A 21,474-nucleotide genomic window follows, 5' to 3' on the forward strand; every position below is an offset into this window, starting at 1 on the left:
ATTCCCAGTGTTTGACTTGATATACTCGAAATTGCTTAATGAATTATAAAGTTTAATTTTTTTTTTTTATTGTATAACAATTTAAACGTTATTTTCTTATAAAATTGTATCGTATTGTATATGTATCAAAGTGAACTTATTCAAAGTGACCGTATATTAATAGCCTTATTAAGCTTACTATATAGACCATAGAATTCAAAAAAGCTATATATGAATTCTTTTTAGAAATAATAATATTCCAGCTGATAACAAATAAGTACAAATGCATATGAATGTACATGTATATGATTTTTTTCCATGTATATGAATATAAATATATTATATACATGTACCTGATAACATAACACGTGTTTTTGTTTGACCAAAGGTTATTAGTGCAAATTTTATCATCTGATACCTTTTGAGTAGAGCTATAGACTCATTTTAAATTGTTTAATGAAACTTATATGAACTTTTTAAGCGCAGTCCAGGAGGGCGTCTCCAAGAAACTAAGGAGCTTTAGCTGCCTTAATTGTAAGTAATAGTGTGACTTGCTGGAAAACGCAAAAGCTAAAATAGATGATTAACACCATTGTAGGAGACACAAAAGCAAATTTCTTGATAACATGTACACTGATTAAGAGAAGGCTATCTAATAGCATTCATCCGAAATTATGTATGACGTTTAAAGGTCGTGCTGCGCGTTTAAGGACAAAGATCAAATTAGTGCTGATTAAAATTTTTTTTTTGATGTTCCATGGAGAGAAGCCGTAACTTTTCTTTTTTTTAAATATATATTGCAATTCATTCTATACTGATTAATTATTGGTCTATGATTTGCCTATTTTGCTCATATTGTATGTCTAATCAACACGGGCTGTCAGAGCAGGTGGCTGGGTAGGGGTAGATTTTAATTTACTTTAGTATGTACAACGTGTTGCAAATATTATTCTTTTGTTTGCTACGACACTTTTGAAATATATAATACGTTACCCTATTTATGTGCAAACTTATGAGATCCAGTTGATTACGAAAAATAACGAGTATCGCCAAAAACATCTGACATAGGATTTGATACTTTTCTAAGTGGACGAATGATTTTAATAATATCCTATATCAAATGTTGTCGACAATATTCGTACGTAATACATGTAGTCCGATTTCATGATGTAGTTTGCTCATCGCAAAATCGGATATTAAAGCAATACAATGCGCCACGAATACCGTTAAAAGTATCGCATATGCAAATGAAATCACCGGTTTTAAATTTGAAATAAATTCACATACATTTGCAGGTATTTACTATACAGATAAAAGTATCGCATACTAGTATACAGCTACAAATTCCGCACACGAAATTACTAACGCCAAAATATACGTTAAAGCAATCGCATCGCATATAAAGTTAAAAGCACTACAAGTCAAGTTCAAACCACCGTAAACACAATTGAAAACACCGCGCATGCGCAGTTATTCCGACACAAAGGTAAAATTACAGCAAATGCAGTGAAAAGCGCCACTTATACCGTTGAATGCATCACATAAAAATTGAAGTTGAAATCACCGCAAATGAAGATGCAAAAAACCCATATACACTGTTAAGCTTTATATTTTTAAGCATAATCATTGGGTATATTTTTATAAACTATTTGTAAAAAGTCATCACGTGATAATTTACATCAAGTGTCGTATACAGTCATATTACCTAGAGAGGAAATTTTGTCTATTTTTCATTTGAAATATAAAGTATTTTACCAAATAAACGATGCAGTTTAATACACTACATCTCACATTGCTTTGCCAAAAAAAAAACACTTGTACTTTCTTGTCAAACTTTACCTCAATTTCCCTTTGTTTAAGAAATTAGGTTAGCTTCTACAACAAAACTTGTTATATTTCGATGGGTTCAAATCGTTCAGCACAACATTTATTCTGTGTTAGTGGTACTGTTTAGTTTTTCAGCTTGACAATTTTGGCTTGGAGGGTTCCAATATCCCTGCATTCATACCTTTGGGTATTTATCAGCCACCCCTTGAATATGATGCCTGCTTTTAAATTTTGTCTTTTGGCAGTTTCTGCGATATGTAGGCCCCATAGCCTCAGATCTACGCTCTAAATTCTAGTTTGTTTAGTTCTGCCCATTGTTTTTCGTTTACGGCAAGTCCATTATTATGCCGCTTTTCATGGAATTGCATTCAGTTTATCATTGAAGGTTCGATGTACACCGCCGTATGAACACATCTACGGATGCCTCTGAGTAGAGAAGGGATAATCCTTGTCGCAAACCGCGTTGTATGGGGATTTTTTCTCCAGATACATGTCTGTTATCAACTGATGCACTACTTCACTACTTATATCATTATAAAAAGCCGTACTCGATATTAATGAGTCTCCAAAATTTAAAAGTTTAAGACACCGAAAGACAAAAATAAGCTTGATTTAAACTATCAAATGCTTTTTCGTAAATAATACGATACCAATTCATCATGGACATCTAAATAATCTATCGTTTCAAATAATAATCTAACAATTTCTCAAATATATCGGTTCATCAAAAACAGTTTGTGATTGACTAATTTTAGAATTGCTGACTTTTTTTTAAGGCGGTTCGATATAACTTTTGTTTCTATTTAATAGTCAACATTAAGGAAACTAATGCGACGTCAGTTTGATGATATTAGTAGAAAATACACTTTATTCTAGCATGTATGGAATTTTAATCCAGGGCGTAAATGTTAAGTTATTGGACCCATAGCTATGCCATGAAGAAGTTTAATGGAAGCAACGTGAACATGCCAAACTGTAATCAAAGCGCTGAAAGCACAGAAAGGTTGAAACATTTCAATATGCTATCTGATGAAATACATGTTGTTCTGGTAAGAAGTGTGTATGTAGCCTTCAATGTCACAGGAGCTGGTATTAAAGGCATGAAGGTAGTTATTCGCCGGATATGCCTCCGTGGTCTACTCGAATGTAGTCCATATCAATATATAGTGCAATTTTCCCGCCTAGTAAAGGCCATTTTCCTGCAAAATATAAGCTTTATTGATGCTTGATTGTAAAGAGGAATGTCTGCTGATGATTTTAAGCTACGTTATATGCTTCAAGTGAGTCGAAGCTGTTTGGTAAAATGAAAGTGAAAGTGTGTATTTCCTGATGTCTACCTATGCAATATTAGCGTTTTCATAACGTGTATCAGTCATGTGACCATGGTTCCACTGCATTATGGTCAATCCCATAAGTAGTCATGTGCATCTCTTTAGATCTTTTTCTACACAACTCCAATATTATTTATGTTTGCTATGTGTCAAGTTTTTTTTTCTACAATTGTAAATTGAAGCATATTGCCAAGAATTGCTTAATTGTGGTGATAAATCAGCAAATCAAAGTGATTATCAAGCGTAAATTAGAAGGATTTGAAAATAATATCGTAGAATCAGACAACTACAGGCAATGTACATCGTACAGAATGCACTTACCGCAGCCACAACACCCAGAAAGTTCAACTCCAAGTTCATTCTCCAAGTAATCAGATCTCAAAAAGTTCATCTCCAAGATTATAAAGGGCTTGGTACGGTTTTCTGTACAAAATGGCCTAAATATGGTACGGTTTTCTGTACAAAATGGCCTAAAATAATGAGTTCAAAATTCTAAAACATTAGATTAAAATTTATATTTTGATAGATAAATAATGCTAATACATCTACAAACAAGTATTTGAACGTCATGGTGAAAATAACGTTATTAGCGTTTCTAGTTGTGGTGTCACTGATAACGTCATTTATATGTGAAATACTGTATAACGCTAGAAAAACCGTGGTTTTTGCTATAAAATCAAGAAATTAACAATATCCGCAATTGATAAACTTTCCATTACTTACTTGGTCATGTGGAAGGAAGAGTTACCTCTATCACATAAGAAAATTTGTAAAGTTTACCGCTTGCGAATGCTGAGTATTTTTCGAAGATCTGACATCTTGTCAGCGTTGCCTTTTTTAAAAGAAGCTAAATATCTTACTGAGTTTCTATGCATTTTAAATGTGTTCTTTTAACAACAGCACTTTAAAGTATGGAGATATCAAAACTATATTGACAGTTTCTTTATTGAATATTAATAAGAGACAAGTGTTTTATCCGATAGACATAGACCCTATACAGATTCTTAAAATGATTAGATCTACACGGTTCAGCGGTAAGAAGTAAAATGGCGGAGTAAAATTTAATTCAACATTTTGAACGTAACTTAGTCAACATTGAAATATGTTTAAAGTAATGATGTACTGTACTTATCATGTGTCGCTTTCAGATCAACATTAATTAGAAAATATATGCGTGGGTCCCCGTAGTTTGCTAGCTACAGCGATGTTTCATGCATTACCAACTTAAATAAAACACATACTCTAGAAGTTTTATAAACTACACTGCTTAAAATCACAAACTTTTAAGACTTCATCGAAGCAATCAACTTTTCACTCGATTTATCATTGATTTCAATGAAACGGTGGAAATTTCAAATTCTATATATTCTTTCAACATAATACAGAATTACTTAATTTTGATAAATATTCCTTTGAGTGAATTATCTAAAAGGAAAATGTCCACAATTTTAATACTTGAATTTTACGGATGTTGGTGGAATACATAAAGGATCTTACTTGAGTGAATTTTCTTACTGAATTTATTCAATTAGTTAATTAACATAATAAAACACGAGGCTCGTGACGAGCATTTTATCAGTATATAAATAAGGTAAGTGTTTCTTTCTCGTTCTTATAAGTGAATCTTTGCTATAGAATTTCCAGCATGTCATTTGTGTATTGAATAAAATTTACAAAACGACTATTTGGAGAAACAGAACACAACCAAGAAAATAACAGCAGACTTGTTTTGATTGAGTCTGTTCAATGTACAACACCCCCCCCCCCCCCCCCCCCAGCAACGGCATTAAATGAACTTGTATGGCTAAAATGTGTATAAAGTGTAATGTTCTAAACTTTAGCACATAGACGCTTATTGAAATAAAGAATGAAATCCTACATGAACGCGTACTCGTACAAGTACCACCTCTCAAATCACCTCTCAAATCTAAGAATACTTACACAAGAAATACTATTATCACATACACGTGCACCTTGTGGACTCCATGGAATCGATATTGCACGGCTATATTTGCATGGACGTGATCGAATAATATGTCAATGAATCAAACAACTTAAATATATAGGACATTTTATAAAAATATTTTTACAATATTTATTACTCATTACGTTGATAATGGACCTATTTTTAATAAGCAAAATTATTTTTACCGTCTTCCTCGTTATGAATATATGGAACTCATTCATTAAAGGAATATTTAAGTATATTTGAAATGAAACTACGTTAATTACATATCGAGGGCTTGGCGCAAAACTATTGTATCTTGTTCTTTATTTATATACACTTACAGTAGTTTTGCACCAAGCCCTCGATATATACCCGTGTATGCCTTTCAGTAACGTTTGACGTAACGTCAAATTAGCACGTAAGTGGATCTTTTTCATACAGATAGTCAGGTTGAAAATCGACGTGTAGAAGGGACAATTTTCATGATTTTTTAACATTTTTTTAAGTTTTGTAATTTAAAAGGGTGATACTATTTGTCATTGATTTTTTAGCAATTTGCACGAAAGGCCATTTTTCAATGTAAACCGTACCAAGCCCTTTGCTCAACTCCCAAACTATCAATGTTTGCCAGATTTCAAGATTTTTGTACAATTGCTAAATTGGGAGGCTTAATCGGTAAATTAAACGAGGATTATCAACTGTTCTAGCAGGATTGGCATATAAGTGGGAAATATTCATATTTCCCAGGACTGTTCTAGAAGGGTTCAGTATTCAAAAGCTATACATGTATACCATCTGGGATGTACCTCTGCATGTCGGTCTTTGGATTACAGTATGTTATAGCGTTTCGCAAACTAACGAACAAATCTACAGTTGGCCGCAGGCTACATCAAGCAAAAATTGTTCACAACAAATAATATATATTCTTGACGTAATCAATACTACCAAATATTTAATATTTTACATGCTCACCAGCCTATTGTACACATTTGAGTGTATGTTTTCTTGACAAATCGTTATGTATTAAATAAATAAGGCTACTTATTAAGAATAGCCCTTGTGTCGACTTCAACAAAACAAAAACACAATTTTCAGATAAAAAAATGTTTTGACAAATAAGGATCATGGGTCCCTTCTCTTATTCTTAACTAGAAGCTAGAAGATATAATTTTACAAGTAGCTCTATCTAGCTAGGTGGAAAGTATCGAGTAGAATAGAAAAATCTAATTGTTTTTCAAAATTCAACACGATATCACATATACACCAACTTTCACAATTCTTGGAGCACGGGTTGTATAATTTTACACACTTCTGCGAAATCAACTTCTAGTTTAGCCGACCCTAGAAATACAATGCATTGATGTCACGACTTACATTGGTGCTGCAACCCCACTTCTTTAAGTCATGGGCTGTTGCCTTTAAACTCCGCTACCTTGTTAAAACAGATTTTACAAACGACCGACCCTGCTAAAACAACAGTAAAAGTCAGTGGGGTCCACTAAACTAGAAACTAGATCTATCTACCCCAAAATCCTGCTGTTTGGACTTCCGCACAGTTTTCAGATAAAAAAGAACTGTGCACATGAAAATCTTGTTACTGTAGAGCTAAATATATGATGTTTTGACAATTAAGGAACACGGATCTCTTCTCTGTTTTTTTCCCAGAAGATATATATTGTACTTATATAGCTGCAAGTCACTAAGCAAAGCGTTAGCGGGGCACATGAATGTGGGCTTACATCGAGAAACAGCACATCATGCAAATGCCCCCTTGTGATATTCTACGTAACTGCTTCGATTCTATTTTTCTTAAATGAAATCAAACAGTTTTATTAATCTGGGACACATATATGTAGGACTACATCGAGAAACTTCACATCGTGCAAACGCCCCCACTTGATATTCTACATAACTAATCACTCTTTATGTACTGCTTTGATTCTATATTGTTTAATATTCTATTTTTAAAGACTCTGCAGTTTTCACTCTGTTTTATTAACGTTTCGGCCTTATCAGTAAATTTCTACAACATGGCGTTCTTTCAATTCAACAACAATTATAATACAAATCCGGAACTGACGTAACTTTGTTAAACGTCGCTAAAATCGAGACATACTTACGATTCACAGGGAATGTCAATATTTATCTTGTAAATATTAAAAAATATTTGTCTTTATATACTGGTCATCATACATATCACAACGAATATTAATTTTCGCCAAAACGACATGTTGCCATGAAACGCACGTTTCTAAAATGGCATAAAAACGAGAATCTTTCTGCAGAAACATTTTCATCACTAACAGGCCCTTCATTTACTCTTTCGAGAAAAGAAATGCACTGCCGACATACCGACCCGCACCTTGGATTGGCAAACAAGCGTATTTCAATAATCAAAAGGGCGTGTACACTTTGCAACAGCAAGTTTTAAAAAGTTACCATTAAAGTATTCACTGAAATTTCTAACGATGGGAAGCAATGTCTAAGACAAGTTTTCAGAAAATAGCCAGGTGTCCTAGATAAACAGTCGAGTCCTCCCTGGCACCACTGTATATTAAAAAAGTACGACCAAATATGCTTTCTTTTTATCTGCTGAACATGAAACTCCATTTGTCGACCAAGTGCAGGCCCGGGTCCAGACATATTTAACTATGGGGTTGGGGAGTGGGGGGGGGGGGGGGGGGGGGGGGGGGCACCAGTCTAGAACGAAGACGTCACCTTCGAGGCGCATAGCGCTGAGAGCCGGTAGGTATTGGAGGGGACCTCTGCCCATAGAAGGGGGTAGGGGTTAGAGAGTCTCTCCCTGGATACGTTTTAAATACAGGTATGAAATGGTGGTCTCGGTACTGGTGGGGTACCCCCCTCATCATTATAATATAATGAGTATACGTCATTTCTCAGCCAACGGAGGTGGAGGGGGGCACGAGCCCCCTTTGGCCCAGCCCTGGATCCGGGCCTGAAGTCCGTATCTGACTGTCATTAAGACAAGTAAATGGTGAAGCAAATTTTATGTATTTGATATAAATGGGTAGGGGTGACCTATGTCAATTTCTATATTTACTTTATAAATAATTGATATAATATTTATAACTTTAGACATCGATCTGGAAGGGTCGATGGTTAGCAAGTTTGAGCGCACAGCGCGTGCTCCTCCCCTTATCATGTTACTCAAAATACTCAAAATCCTGATGGAAAACAACTCGATGTCAACACCTTTGTAAGGGGAGCGCTGGTCTAGTTGTTAAGGTGTCGGTCGCTCAACATGGAGTTCGTAGGTTCAAGCTCCACTGAGGTCACGACCACATCTTCTAATATGACACTAGTAGACTTGCTTTTTCAGGAAGCGGACTCGAGAGTGGATCAAATAAACTTGAAGCGTTTATCACAATCGAGCTCAAATAAATTTGTTTTAACTAACAACTTAGTATGTTATGAAAAATATCCATTACATGCTTCCCTCAGTATAATAAACTCGTTTAGTGCCTCATTTTCTTTACGCGCATATGACCTTGGCATTTTGATTGATGGTTTACCATACCCGGATAGTAAGACAACAGATTAGAAAAGCACATTCATCACTATTTTCTGATTATCTTTAGAAATATAGTTAAGTTTTTATGTTCTGGAACATTTCCCCCCCCCCATAATTTCAAAGAAACCCGTGGGAAACCGCACGTTTGACCCCAGTGATTTGCATGTTTATGACGTCATTACAATGTGGAGAAATTCGTAAAATGGCGGCCGCTGTTTGAAAACATGACAGAATCACAGCGGTGAGGAAAACGTTTTTCTTGCAAATTAGAAGCATCTACACTGATTGAAATGGTATTCATTATAAAAAAGGATAATTTATGTTTATTTCTTTCTATACAAAATGTTCCGAAATTTTTGCATGGAGTTCCATAACACATTCTAAATTCTCCTTATATTGACAATTTTGACAGGAGTGGCCTACGACGTCAAACGGCAGCATGTCAATACATGCGATCACATAGAAGCTATGACTAATTATCACGCGCTTCAGTCACATCCGGGGTTTTCTGAAATAATTTAAAGTAACACACCTTCACTTTTCAAATTAGCCATGATGGGTCAACAGACATAAAACATATTTTCTCATGCGAATGACGCATTATTTAACCTTATTGTATTTACATGTATATGAAAATACCAACAGACTGTAGTACAATGTTCAGAGAACAGTTTATATCAATAACAAATATCTGTCGATTAGCCTGAAAAACGGGTAAAAGCCTTTATGTTTCTCGGACGGCGGATTAATCTGCCTTCAGTGAAAACTGTCCGTATGATATTCTTGCAAGCTCCAAAATACGGTAGTTATAGGTCTCAACCGCTTCGCGGTTTCAACCTAAAAACTTCAGTTTAGTTGCGATTATGCTTTTAATTCTGTACTAGAATATAGACAATTCCCGAGCGTTCATTAATCTCTTCTATAGATAAGCATTTCTCGGTCTCTTCGATATTATCCAATCAGGGAAAACACGTTCGTGATTGACAACCTTTTTTCCGATTTTCCAATCTATAAATAAGTAAAGTACGTTTACAAGTGATGTGACGAGACCTAGTTACTTTTGATCTGGTTCATGATTAAAACTGGAAGCCTGAAAGAAGAGGAACCCATTCAGTATTCTATACTAGTTAGTATGTGTACAGAAGCATGTCCAAATTGTTTATAACATCTATAATGGTGTTTTATTACTGATTAGGCCGTCTTTCACGATTAAAGCTATCTGCCGGTTTCCTATGAAAGAAATCTCTAAATAAGTGCTTGAGCTTTTTCTTTTCCATAAACCAAAAGCTATATTTAGAAAAGAACAAAAAGAACAGATGGTATGAGTAGCTTTTGTGTGCATTGTTTTAGCATGAACAGGGCTTTACGCTTAAATCTATATACTTTACAAGTTTATATATGTATAGTCACTGTTGAGCGACTTCTCCAAAGAATGATAGTGATTTATGTCCGAGAATTGTGTGTAACATACAGATGATGCTCCAATTCTATCCTGAACTAGCGTGCAAGCTGTATGATACGCATTCATACACGGGACTCTTCTCCAAAAGAATATCAGTCATTTTAGTTCGAGGAGCCTGGAATCAAACCTGAGACTTCTGACTTCGTAGTCCGGCTTGCAAAACAGTATCAACGCCTTTGGGACCTACTGACAAATGTTTTCTCTACTAGTTACAAATGCATCTCTCATTTGTGTGCCAGTCGCTAATTTTCTATTGTATTTTCTATATACAGTGTGTCTTTGCCATAATTTTATGGATGTAAATGAACGGTGGCAAATTATTTTGTCGATATGCCAATAGATTTGAAACCTTGAAACCTTGCTATATGTCAATCGCTAATCACTACCTTTTAGTTGCTTTTAGGTAAGTGCACATTGTTTTTTGTCAATTGCCAATTTCTGTGTTTATATTGCACGTTGCCTCGTTCCCACGTGGGCCTTCATTTTCTAATTAATCTTGAACACCCTACTTTTCAGGACCATTGTATATGTTGCAAAAACACATTGTAAACAACTGACATGAAAAAATAATGTCTGCTGTGTTGGCCTTGGAACAACACACTGGATCAAATGTTCAAATCATTACAATCGGATCTGGTTATTGAATTCTTGGGTTTTCTGTAAGAATATAAATATTTTTAATCTTTTTTGCTTAATTAAATCGTTGTTTTTAAGTATTTCATACTGATTTATTTTAAAAAGTGATGACCGAAGAATTATCTCCTCTTACCAGCAATTAGATTTGGCTTCTTTTGATTCGGAATTTATTTGATATCATAGTCACGCACTTTGCATATGCAGCAACAAAGTTTTACGAGAATTGTTGAATCTGAGGATAACTGACGATGGATCAAGTACATCGATGACTCAAGTGAACCTGACAATACCTCCAAGTTAATGCATTTAAAGTTTTAGATATCCCTTAAGAAAATGTGTTCAACTGACCAACATGTCTCTTATTTCTCATATTCACTGCAATATTAAATTATGGTCCTCAAACGAGCTGTTGCTGTCGGGTGGAAAAGGTACAATAAAAGGTCGTTTGTAGAGGAGAAACAATTCACAACATATTGATAATATTTAATTGAATAATGAATAAAAGGATAATGCTTTTTCATAAGGTGCTACTGAAAACACTTTCATAAGTTTTAAAAATACAAGTTTGTCTTAAACAGTGACAAAGATAAAAAATCTTCAACTGACAATCATTGTGTAGTTTAGATGCATCCCACTGAACTGGAATTATTCTCACATATTATAAGAATAAGTTGGAAGAAATTCGCTACAATCACTAATTCAAAGAATTGAAATAATACGAAACAAATCAAATACTCTCTGCAGTTTAAATTATCACTTTAATATAAAACAGTGGAAAACGATAATGTCAGAGAAACTTCTTTGTACAGTAAAATCTTGAGATTCTTTTATCCTTGAATTCTAACCATACAAATCCGGACATCGCCTCTGATAACAAGCGTGTCGACTTCGTCCAGAGATAACCGATGGTTGAACTCCAACAAATGCTGGTCGTTTACTGCTACCTACAAATATACAAATTAATAAAACTATACAGAAATATAAAAAGTAAAATTAGCGAACGGCAGAGTCTCGTTACTAAATAGTCAGATATTTATACCCCTACCCCTCCAACACCATCGAAGAAGGAGGCGTATATTGTTTTGCAGATGTCGGTCGGTCTGTCGGTCGGTTGGTCGGTATGTAGACCAATCCGTTTCCGGATGATAACTCAAGAACACTTGGGCCTAGGATCATGAAAATTGATAGGAAGGTTGGTCATCACCAGCAAATGATACCTATTGATTTTGAGATCAGTATGTCAAAGGTCAAGGTCACAGTGACCCTGAACAGTTAAACGGTTCCCGGATGAAAACCCAAGAACGCTTGGGCCTAGGATCATGAGAGTTGATAGAAAGGTTGGTCATGACCAGAAAATGACTCCTATTGATTTTGAGGTCAGTATGTCAAAGGTCAAGGTCACCTTGACCTGGAACATTTGAACGGTTTCTGGATGATAAAACAAGATTGCTTAGGCCTAGGATAATGAAAGTTAATAGAGATGTTGTTCATCACCAGCAGATGACCCCTGTTGATTTTGAGATCAGTAGGACAAATGTCAAGGTCACAGTGACCAGGAACAGTAAAACGGTTTCCGGGCAATAACCCAAGAACACTTGGGCCTGTGATCAAGAAAATTGATAGAGAGATTGGTCATGACCAGCAAATGACCCCTGTTGATTTTGAGGTCATTAAGTCAAAGTTCAAGGTCACATTGGCCAGGAACAGTTAAACGGTTTCTGAATGATAACTTGAGAAGGCTTAGGCCAAGGGTCATGAAAGATGATACAGAGGTTTATCATAACCAGCAGATGACCCCTGTTGATTTTGAGATCAGAAGATGAAAGGTCAAGGTTACAGTGACTCGGAACATTAAAACCGTTATCAGACAATTTCTTCAGAACGCTTGGGCCTAGGATCATGAAACTTGATAGGGAGGTTGATGATGTCCAGTAGATGTCCCTAATATTTTGAGATCAGTAGGCCAAAGGTCAAGGTCACATTGACCCGGAACAGTTACACCCTTTTCGGACGATACCTTTAGAACGCTTAGGCCTAGGATCACGAGACAAAATAGGGAGGTTGATCATGACCAGAATATGACTCCTGTTGATTTTGAGATCAGTAGGTCAAAGGTCAAGGTCACATTGAACCAGAACAGTAGAACTTTTGTTTACAGTGACCAAATAACTTCTGTTCCTTGTGCAATTACTGAATGCATCAAGGGGGTCATTTCGTGTTCGACGAGCTCTTGTTCAATTTTGCTTGATGCAGTATTGCAAACATAAAAATAAATAGAAAACGAGCGATACCTTATAACATGACTCCTCGATAAGAACGACCATTTCGAAGAACTCATTACGTTTGAAAGGGAAGGGTTTACTCAGAGAACGTTCTTCGCTACCCCACTGGCCTTTCTTCCGGGCATTCCTCACAATTGTATCGTTGCTCCCACCGTAATCAAAGCGGACGTCAAAGTGGAAAGCGTTTCCCCTTACTTCACCCTTATGACTCTTGAAGTTGACAGAGAACCTGCGTACAAAGACAGAGAACCTGCGTATAAAGCTATACATTACGCAATGCTGAGCTGATTGATACAGATTCTATATACTAAATAAAGACGTCTTATCTTTATCCTTAATGACCGTGTAACTCGTTAAACTTGTTTCCACTCTAACACTAATATGGGGTCAATTCGTTTCTGGCAACCGGCTAGGCGTTCGTTTGGCTGCCCGGCACTGCCCAGGTCAATCCGGCGTACGCCGATGTGCGCCAGTCTCACGAGATAGGCAAATTATATATTTTTTTGCGATAAACATTCGGGTAAACATTTTGAAATTTGGGGTTAATACCAGTTTAGGTAGATTTTATTTGGAACAGGCCGCAATAGAAAATCTTTACAAGTTTTTAAAGTATTTTTTTATTAGCAGTTCCCGTGAGCGGCGTACTCCGAAGCATTCGTCTATTATTTAAATCGACGAGAATTTTTCTTGCCGCTCACGTGACCGGCGTATCCCGGGTTGAGTGAAATGAATTTGCCCAATGTTATTGGTAGCAGGGTACACTAAGATTCGAAAAGCTTGGGCACGGACAGTCTTACATGTACCGAGTCGCAACATTGCACTTCCCTTATGAGCAGAATCAGGGTGGCCATTTTATAAATTGCGTGCATGTTTTGTGCTTTTAATTAATGGCAAGATCAGGACTCTTATACAAGAATAAAGAAAGTTATCAAACGAAAGTTTTACACCATCCATTAAAAATTGCATGCCAAAATCATCAATTTTGCACTTTTTGAACAGCCTGCAATGATCCCGTTGCAGGAACAATGCCCAATTTTATTGCATTTCTCAATTTAATAGTCCTTACTGAACTTCAGGATATAAACGGAATGGGCTCGATATCAGTGAACACAATCTTGTTTTACAATTCATAGGAAGTTTGAGTATGTTTTTATATAATTTAAATGAGATACACATTTACCAATCATGTGCCATTTATGGCATTGACACGGCACGCACATTATAATACGGAGCTGACAATGTTTTTGATGCGATATAAACAATTTCATACTATTTTAACTTCTGTGCTGCTCAGTAGTTATTTATGGTTCTTTTTGGCTAAAGCGGCACACCAACCACCAGTCGGCATGGCGATGCTTGTTAGTTATCACTAGTTATGTTAACTACAAAGCTATCAAAACAGGCGAGTAAGAATACGAATATTATCCGCAATGTTGTGTTTTACCTCGGCGAGTCCTTATCTGGTATTCCGCTGATGAAAATCATCTTGCCCGGATAAATACACCCAAGCCCATGTCTGACAGGAACACTCTGTAAAATGATGAATAACATCCTACTTTTTGTATTGTACAGGATTTTTTTTGTAAAAATAATTTAGTTTTATGACCTGTTCATATTTTAATCTAATGCATATATGCGGGCATACGATTAATGTGAACACATGTATCAAACAGCTTCGACACTGTAAAAAGTGCAAAAAACTCAATAACTTGGACGAGATATCTTATTCCATTGAGTAACATACATTATTTAGAGTAATAAGAGAGCTGCAGTGGCCTAATGGTTAAGGCATCTGCTCCGCAATCGGGAGGTGGAAGGTTCGAGCCCTGTCAAAGACGGGTCTTGATACTGACCGGTTAGTTGGCCGCAAGCTAGGTAAATAATGGTTACCGATTGCCTACCCGCCTGGTGCCTGGCATTGAAAAAATAGGAATCGGGAAGTTATGCTGTTCAATGTATATAAGACATAAGACAACTTGGCTGGCCCTTTCAGTAGGGGTGACACTATAATAAACAAACACTTTACTTTCTTTACAAAAGCACTATATTTAGTTTTGTTGTAAGATTTAAAATACTTTTCCAAAACTATATTTGTTTATTTACTAAATATAATATTAAAAGGAGATATTTATCTTTGAAAAATTTAGCGAATAAAAGTTCATAAAGCGTTATACACTTTCATCTGTAAAAAATTTTATTCTTAGTTTCATTATATTTATAAATTGTTTAATCACATGTTTGACGTCGCGGGAGTGTAATAAAGCTATTAAATAGAAATGATAATACAGTAGTGTAATAAAGCTTTGACTTCGACGTCGTTTACATATAGGAGACGTTGGTCAAATTTACTTGTATATAGTATATAGTAAAAGAAAGTAGAATTTTTGATGTTTCGACAGGAAAGGCTAACATGTGATAAAAGTAATATTACATTTGTGACTTTCCACATTGAATTTATTAAACTCGTTGAATAAAATTGATAAAATGCTCGACAGACCGACCCTCGCATTTTATTATTTTATTCAACTCATTTAATAAATTTAATATGAAAAGACACTCATGTTATATCCTCTATTTAAAACTGAATTAATAGTTGCAGAAAACATTATCATATTGTTAACAGCAATTCATACAGACATTCACATTAAAAAGGATTGCAATCCTGCTTTTTATAAAGTAAGACTAATGTTGTAAAAAGGATTGCTTTTCATTATAGTTTTTGTTTGTTTATTTCGTAACACGCAATATTTACATATTTACAACGCAAAGGTATAATTACGTCCTTGAAATTTAATACTAACACTAAACATCGAGGTTTGAATGCAAAAACGGTCGTAAATCATTTTAAATAAAGTCTCAGTGCGAATAAAACTGTTTCTTATGTGTTTTCTTTTCTGAGGGTAAAATTTGATTATAAAGATGTCCTTTAATTTTCAGTTGGTAAGCTTTTTAAACCTGATCATGTATTTAAACAAATCGAATTATCATTATTGCTCGTTCCCTGTCTTATCTTCAGAAATGCAAGACCCAACCAGATACAACATTGTACTAAGTTATAATTATATACCTGATGACACTAGTTTAGAGACAAAACCAACCCATAACACAAGTATAAAGAAATAACACTAGTGTAAAAACATAAAGCACAGGCTTTTTTCTTCCATGTATATTTCACATTTGTAAAATGATATGTTGCATGTTCATCGGTACTTGGGATGGTAAAACAGAAAATACTTATGCAACCAGAAAAATTAAACTTCGATTTTCAAGCATATAAAAACAATCTGTATAATATGTTTTCAGAAGCAATGTACTGCAGAAGATCAAACCTTAAGATTAATATAAAAAAAGCATTGTAAAAAGTAGTTGTTTTTGGCAATTTAAGCTAAAGTCTGACCAAAAGTCGTTATTTCTTCCAAATGAGCACCGTGGCCTACCATTACTTTGAAACATTTAAAAAAATTGCAATGTATTGGATGTAGGAATTTATTTTGAATAAAATTTGTCTAAATAGTTTTTATATGTACTCGTAAGCTGGGCATTGTTTTACTTCAAAATGGAATTAAATCATTTTTAGGTGAATGTTTTGACCTCTTAATGTTTCTAACTTCTGCCAAAACTGATTTAAATAAGTATTCATATAAATTCTATTAGTAACTTATTGTTCCTTCTCCTGAGAAGGAACGCTTATGGTGAACATGTCACACTTGACTGAGTAGGTAATGGATACAAGGGTATCATCAAAAGCATCCGAATTCCAGTCGGGCGCCGCCATTTTGTACTCATGCATATTCATTACAAATAGCCTCTTTGCCAATGTGTTTTTGCGCATCTTTAAGTCAATCTTTAGTGAAATACAACTACGTTATAAACAGACCTACAAAAACCCCAATAATTTAGTTTAAACTAGAGCTGTTTAACTCCTAAATCTTACATGTCATATTGTAGAATAGAGATTAACTAAATGAATATTCATCATCTAGAATTAGTCTCCCGTCCAAATATATCGTCTACTATTATTCTTCTCGGTTGCATTCTTTGCTGCTTCCAGAGGTTCTTTTTACGATTTATTTCATACCAACTGTATTATTTTTACATTTTAAGTATTACCATCAAAACATACTGTACTAATAGTTATTCGAGATTCGAACTATGAATTTAAATGATTATCTTTGTAATCTGTAGATCTAGTACAAATGTAACAAACAACATATATTAAAGCTGGAATATAGCAAGAGAACGCATTTCTTGCCGAAACTTTTTCAACGTTTTCAAGGGGATGTCCCAAAACCCAATCCGCCAGGAGATGGAGACCCCCTCCCTCAATAACCCCACACTCGCAGCATCTCTGCTTGGTTCGTAGCTATATAGGCGGCTCATATCTGGCGTATAGTTCAAAATCATCCAGGTACGCCACTGGTTCCCGAAATTTTGACAGAGTGATGGTATTTATTATTCATTGTCTGCTGCTCATATTTAGGTAGAATCGCTCATCTAAAGGTGTTTTCTTTATTATTCTAATTTAAATAAATGTTTGTGTGAAATAATTTTAAGTATTCTTATAATAAATTCTAGATAAGAATGCACGTAAAAAAAGAATATTTAATATGCGCTAGAAGGAACCTTTTGGTAAGCTAAATCTTGTAGAAAGCTAAGATTGAATTTTAAAATTGTATTAAAAATATTATTTTGCATATCTTGGTGGTATTGCTTTTGTAAAAAATAGAGCATGCAACAAATATATAACAAATATTGTGACTTGTATTTTGTTGGCTATTTTAATGCATTTGTTAGAGTCAACAAATAAGCAACATTCCACAAATTCTGTCTATTTAAAGGAAATTGTCAGATGTACCATTGATTGATACTAATCATGTTAATGTATCCAAGTGCTATATGAAGCTTCAGATAAATCAGTCAATGATTTCCATCTAAGTACCAGCTTGAATTCTATTATACTTACAGGATTGTATATCTTCTGTCCACATAACCCTTGACACTTGCTTTCGCCCGGATACTGAAATAAGTAAAAAAAAAACGTATTCGTCAGGTCCATGGCAAAAAATAAAAGACAAAAGAGACGAATCTTTAGTACAGTGTAATAGAAAAAGAGTAATGCATCAACTTGTAAACTAAATTAAATATTGACAAATTTCATTTCTGCACTTTAATATGTACTCTAAGGCACAGGCAATCCTTTGCAAAGTTATTCAAACACATCTGCTTTTCAAGAATTACCCAAGAAATCAAGGCATGAATTGCCATGTTTAATAGAGTAAAAAATAAGTTGAGCGTATTAAAGTATGTATTATTTCATGTACCCGTGAAAACAACTCAAACTGAAGTTCTTATATATAAAGTTAACTCGAAACATTGTAAGATGTAGGGTCTTGCATACGTGCGGTATTGCACCTATTATCGGCAAAAAAAAAAACCACACACACAAAAAACAACAACAACAAACAACAAAAAGACAGGTCATATGGTGGCTGTCCAAGTTTTTGTTGTTAGTAATGTCCAAGTGCATATCAGAACATTATTCAAGATCTAATTAGGCAGGTGGGTAGGCTCATAAAACCACCAGAATCTCTCAAAAACTTAACAAATAAATACAAGGACACGTAACTTACTGTGTTACATTGCAGATATCATTAGCGCTCATATCAATTTAAACAAAACAACAGGAAGTTTAGTGACATCTTCACAAAGGACTCGTTTTATTCATAGTAAAACGATATATCATAAATCAAATAATTACTTATACTGAATATTTACAACCTTTACAGTTAGACATCACAAGTTTACTCGGATCCCAGCTAAAAATATTTACACATTTACATATGACAAATTTATTATTTGAAACTTCATTATAGTTTAAACTCGCACGTCTTTTAATCCAAAAAATAATACTTACCCCGCTTACAACATTTTTCCGCCGTTTACACTTTTATTTTATCAAATTTTCATTGCTTGCTCTATAACATAGAGCTAAAAATTTACGATTGTTATTAACATGTACTTTCTTCTGTTCCCAGAAGACTCACTAGAATGCATCATTTTTTAGGTATGCAATGAACGCAGTGGGTCAGCTTTTGAAAAAGTACCCGGGTATTTGAGTTGAATTAAATAAAGAAATATACAACCGTTTTCCAAAAGTTATAATGATTATGAAAATACTCCAATGAATATTCCTCACTACGTCGTCTTACTGTGGTACACATTCATGCCAAGTTATTTGAAAATCCATCCATCGATGACAAAGATATGTACCGGACACGCCCATCAATGCACTATCCTTTAACGTCTAAGTGTGACTTTGACCTTTGAGCTACGGACCTGGGTCTTGCGTGCGACACGTCGTCTTACTGTGGTACACATTCATGCCAAGTTATTTGAAAATCCATCCATCGATGACAAAGATATGGTCCGGACACGTCCATCAATGCACTATCCTTTAACGTCTAAGTGTGACCTTGACCTTTGAGCTACGGACCTGGGTCTTGCGCGCGACACGTCGTCTTACTGTGGTACACATTCATGCCAAGTTATTTGAAAATCCATCCATCGATAACAAAGATATGGATCGGACACGCCCATCAATGCACTATCCTTTAATGTCTAAGTGTGACCTTGACCTTTGAGCTACGGACCTGGGTCTTGCGCGCGACACGTCGTCTTACTGTGGTACACATTCATGCCAAGTTATTTGAAAATCAATCCATCGATGACAAAGATATGGACCGGACACAAAAATTGCGGACAGACTGACAGACCGACAGACGGACAGACGGTTCAAAAACTATATGCCTCCCTTCGGGGGCATAAAAAATACCATGTATATATAAAATGACTTACCGGAATATGAACTAAAGCCATTTTTGTCTTGCACGTTCCTCTTGCAAATCCTATATAATTTGACTTAAAGTAGTGCGGGTAGCCAAGGTTTATATTTAGATTCACAACTGGTCCGCCCACAAGGCGTTATTTTCAATGATGGTAAACGATATCAAGTCTAGACATTTAGCGATTTGTTTTCGATGACTCTTCATTGAAATGTCAGTGCACAATTTCAATTATATATTCATGCACAAGCTAAAAAGAAGGCAGGAATAATGAAAGCACATGATAATTGCAATAGTTGATTTATTCTAATTGTAGACAAAAACCTTAGCCGACTGTTTTGTATATTCAATACAATGAAGTCAGATCTTGAACATTGATAAAACATTTCGATATTTTTAATTTGAACTGAATAAAGCTTTCTAGTGTATTATTAACCTAATGGCATGCTTGTTTGCGTGCTTATATATGTTATAACCTGTCTGAAACATACAAAAACACCCTTATTATGGTGTTTATGTAATAAAACTACTCCAAGGCAGGTTTTTCTCTGGCCTCAAACTTTTCCTAAGAATGTTTTACCGCTGGCCCCAAACTTCTGTTAAGTAAATTTTACCTGTGGCATTTAACCTCTGCTACCTAGGTAGTACCTCTTGTCTCAAACTTCTCCTCAGTTAGTTTTACATCAGGCATCAAATTTCCCTAAGTAACTTCTGCTAAGTTAATTTTACATCAGACAAAACTTCTCCCTAATAGCTTTTCCTCTGGCCTCAAACGTATCCTTAGTAGGTCTTTCCGCTGTTCTCAAACGTCTCCTTAGTAGGCCCTCCCTCTGGTCTAAAACGTTTCTGAGGTCGACTTTACCTCTGTCCACAAACTTCTTGTATGTAGTTTTAACCTCTTGCCTCAAACTTCTCCTATTTAAATTCTATCTCCTCAAACTACTACCAATTATGTTTAACCTTTGGTTTCAAACATTTCCTAAGTAAGCTTTTCCTCTGGCTCAAAACGTTTCCTAAGTAGGCTTTTCCTTTGGCCTATAACTTCTACAAAGTAAAATTTACCTATGGCCTCCAACTTCTACCAAGTAAGTTTTACTCGGCCTTGAACCGCCCGCTTAGCTCAATAGAGAGAGCGTAAATCTACGGACCTCAGGGTTGTGAGTTCGATCCCCGGGCGAGGCGTTTGTCCTCAGTGACGATTTGATAAAAGATATTGTGTCTGAAATCATTCGTCCTCTATCTCTGATTCATGATTGGAAGTTGGCAGTTGCCTGTGGAGAACAGGTTTGTACAGAATCCAGGAACAAAGACGCTGCTACTTATCTGAAATGTTGTTAAAAAACGGCGTTAAACCCAAAACAAATAAACAAACAAATTTAACTCTGACAAACTTTTTCTTTAGTCTTAAACTTCTCCTAAATAGCCTAAGTAGGGTTTTAGCTCTAGTCTCAAACGTTTTGTTTTTAAAAATTTCCATTGGTCTCAAACTTTTCCTGAGTAGGCTTTTCGTCCTGTCTCAGACTTCTTCTAAGCAGACCTTTCTTCAGGCTTCAAACTTTTACCGTTTGCCTAAATCTTTTCCTAAGTTTTACCTCGGGTGTGTAATTTCTCCTGAGTTGGTAAACTTCTAGTAAG

General features: G+C 35.3%; 1 protein-coding gene across 1 annotated transcript; it reads right to left on the bottom strand.

The window, feature by feature from the left end:
- Positions 1–11,186: 11,186 nt before the first annotated feature.
- Positions 11,187–19,990, bottom strand: LOC123529190 (galectin-4-like). Its single transcript, XM_045309416.2, has 5 exons — positions 19,853–19,990; positions 17,961–18,014; positions 14,442–14,527; positions 13,007–13,226; positions 11,187–11,659 (listed from the first exon to the last, which is right to left on the bottom strand). The coding sequence occupies exons 1-5, from the start codon at positions 19,871–19,873 to the stop codon at positions 11,543–11,545; spliced, it is 498 nt and encodes a 165-aa protein (XP_045165351.2). The 5' UTR covers positions 19,874–19,990; the 3' UTR covers positions 11,187–11,542.
- Positions 19,991–21,474: the final 1,484 nt, after the last annotated feature.

The sequence above is a fragment of the Mercenaria mercenaria genome, chromosome 13 (genome assembly GCF_021730395.1).
Source record: "Mercenaria mercenaria strain notata chromosome 13, MADL_Memer_1, whole genome shotgun sequence".
Classification (NCBI taxonomy): Eukaryota; Metazoa; Mollusca; class Bivalvia; order Venerida; family Veneridae; genus Mercenaria; species Mercenaria mercenaria.

Coding starts and splice junctions, on each gene's coding strand:
- LOC123529190 (XM_045309416.2), bottom strand. CDS start 19,873: ATGGCTTTAGTTCATATTCCG. Junction 14,528..17,960: donor GACAGAAGATATACAATCCT/GTAAGTATAATA, acceptor ATCATTTTACAG/AGTGTTCCTGTCAGACATGG. Junction 13,227..14,441: donor CCAGATAAGGACTCGCCGAG/GTAAAACACAAC, acceptor CTTTGTACGCAG/GTTCTCTGTCAACTTCAAGA.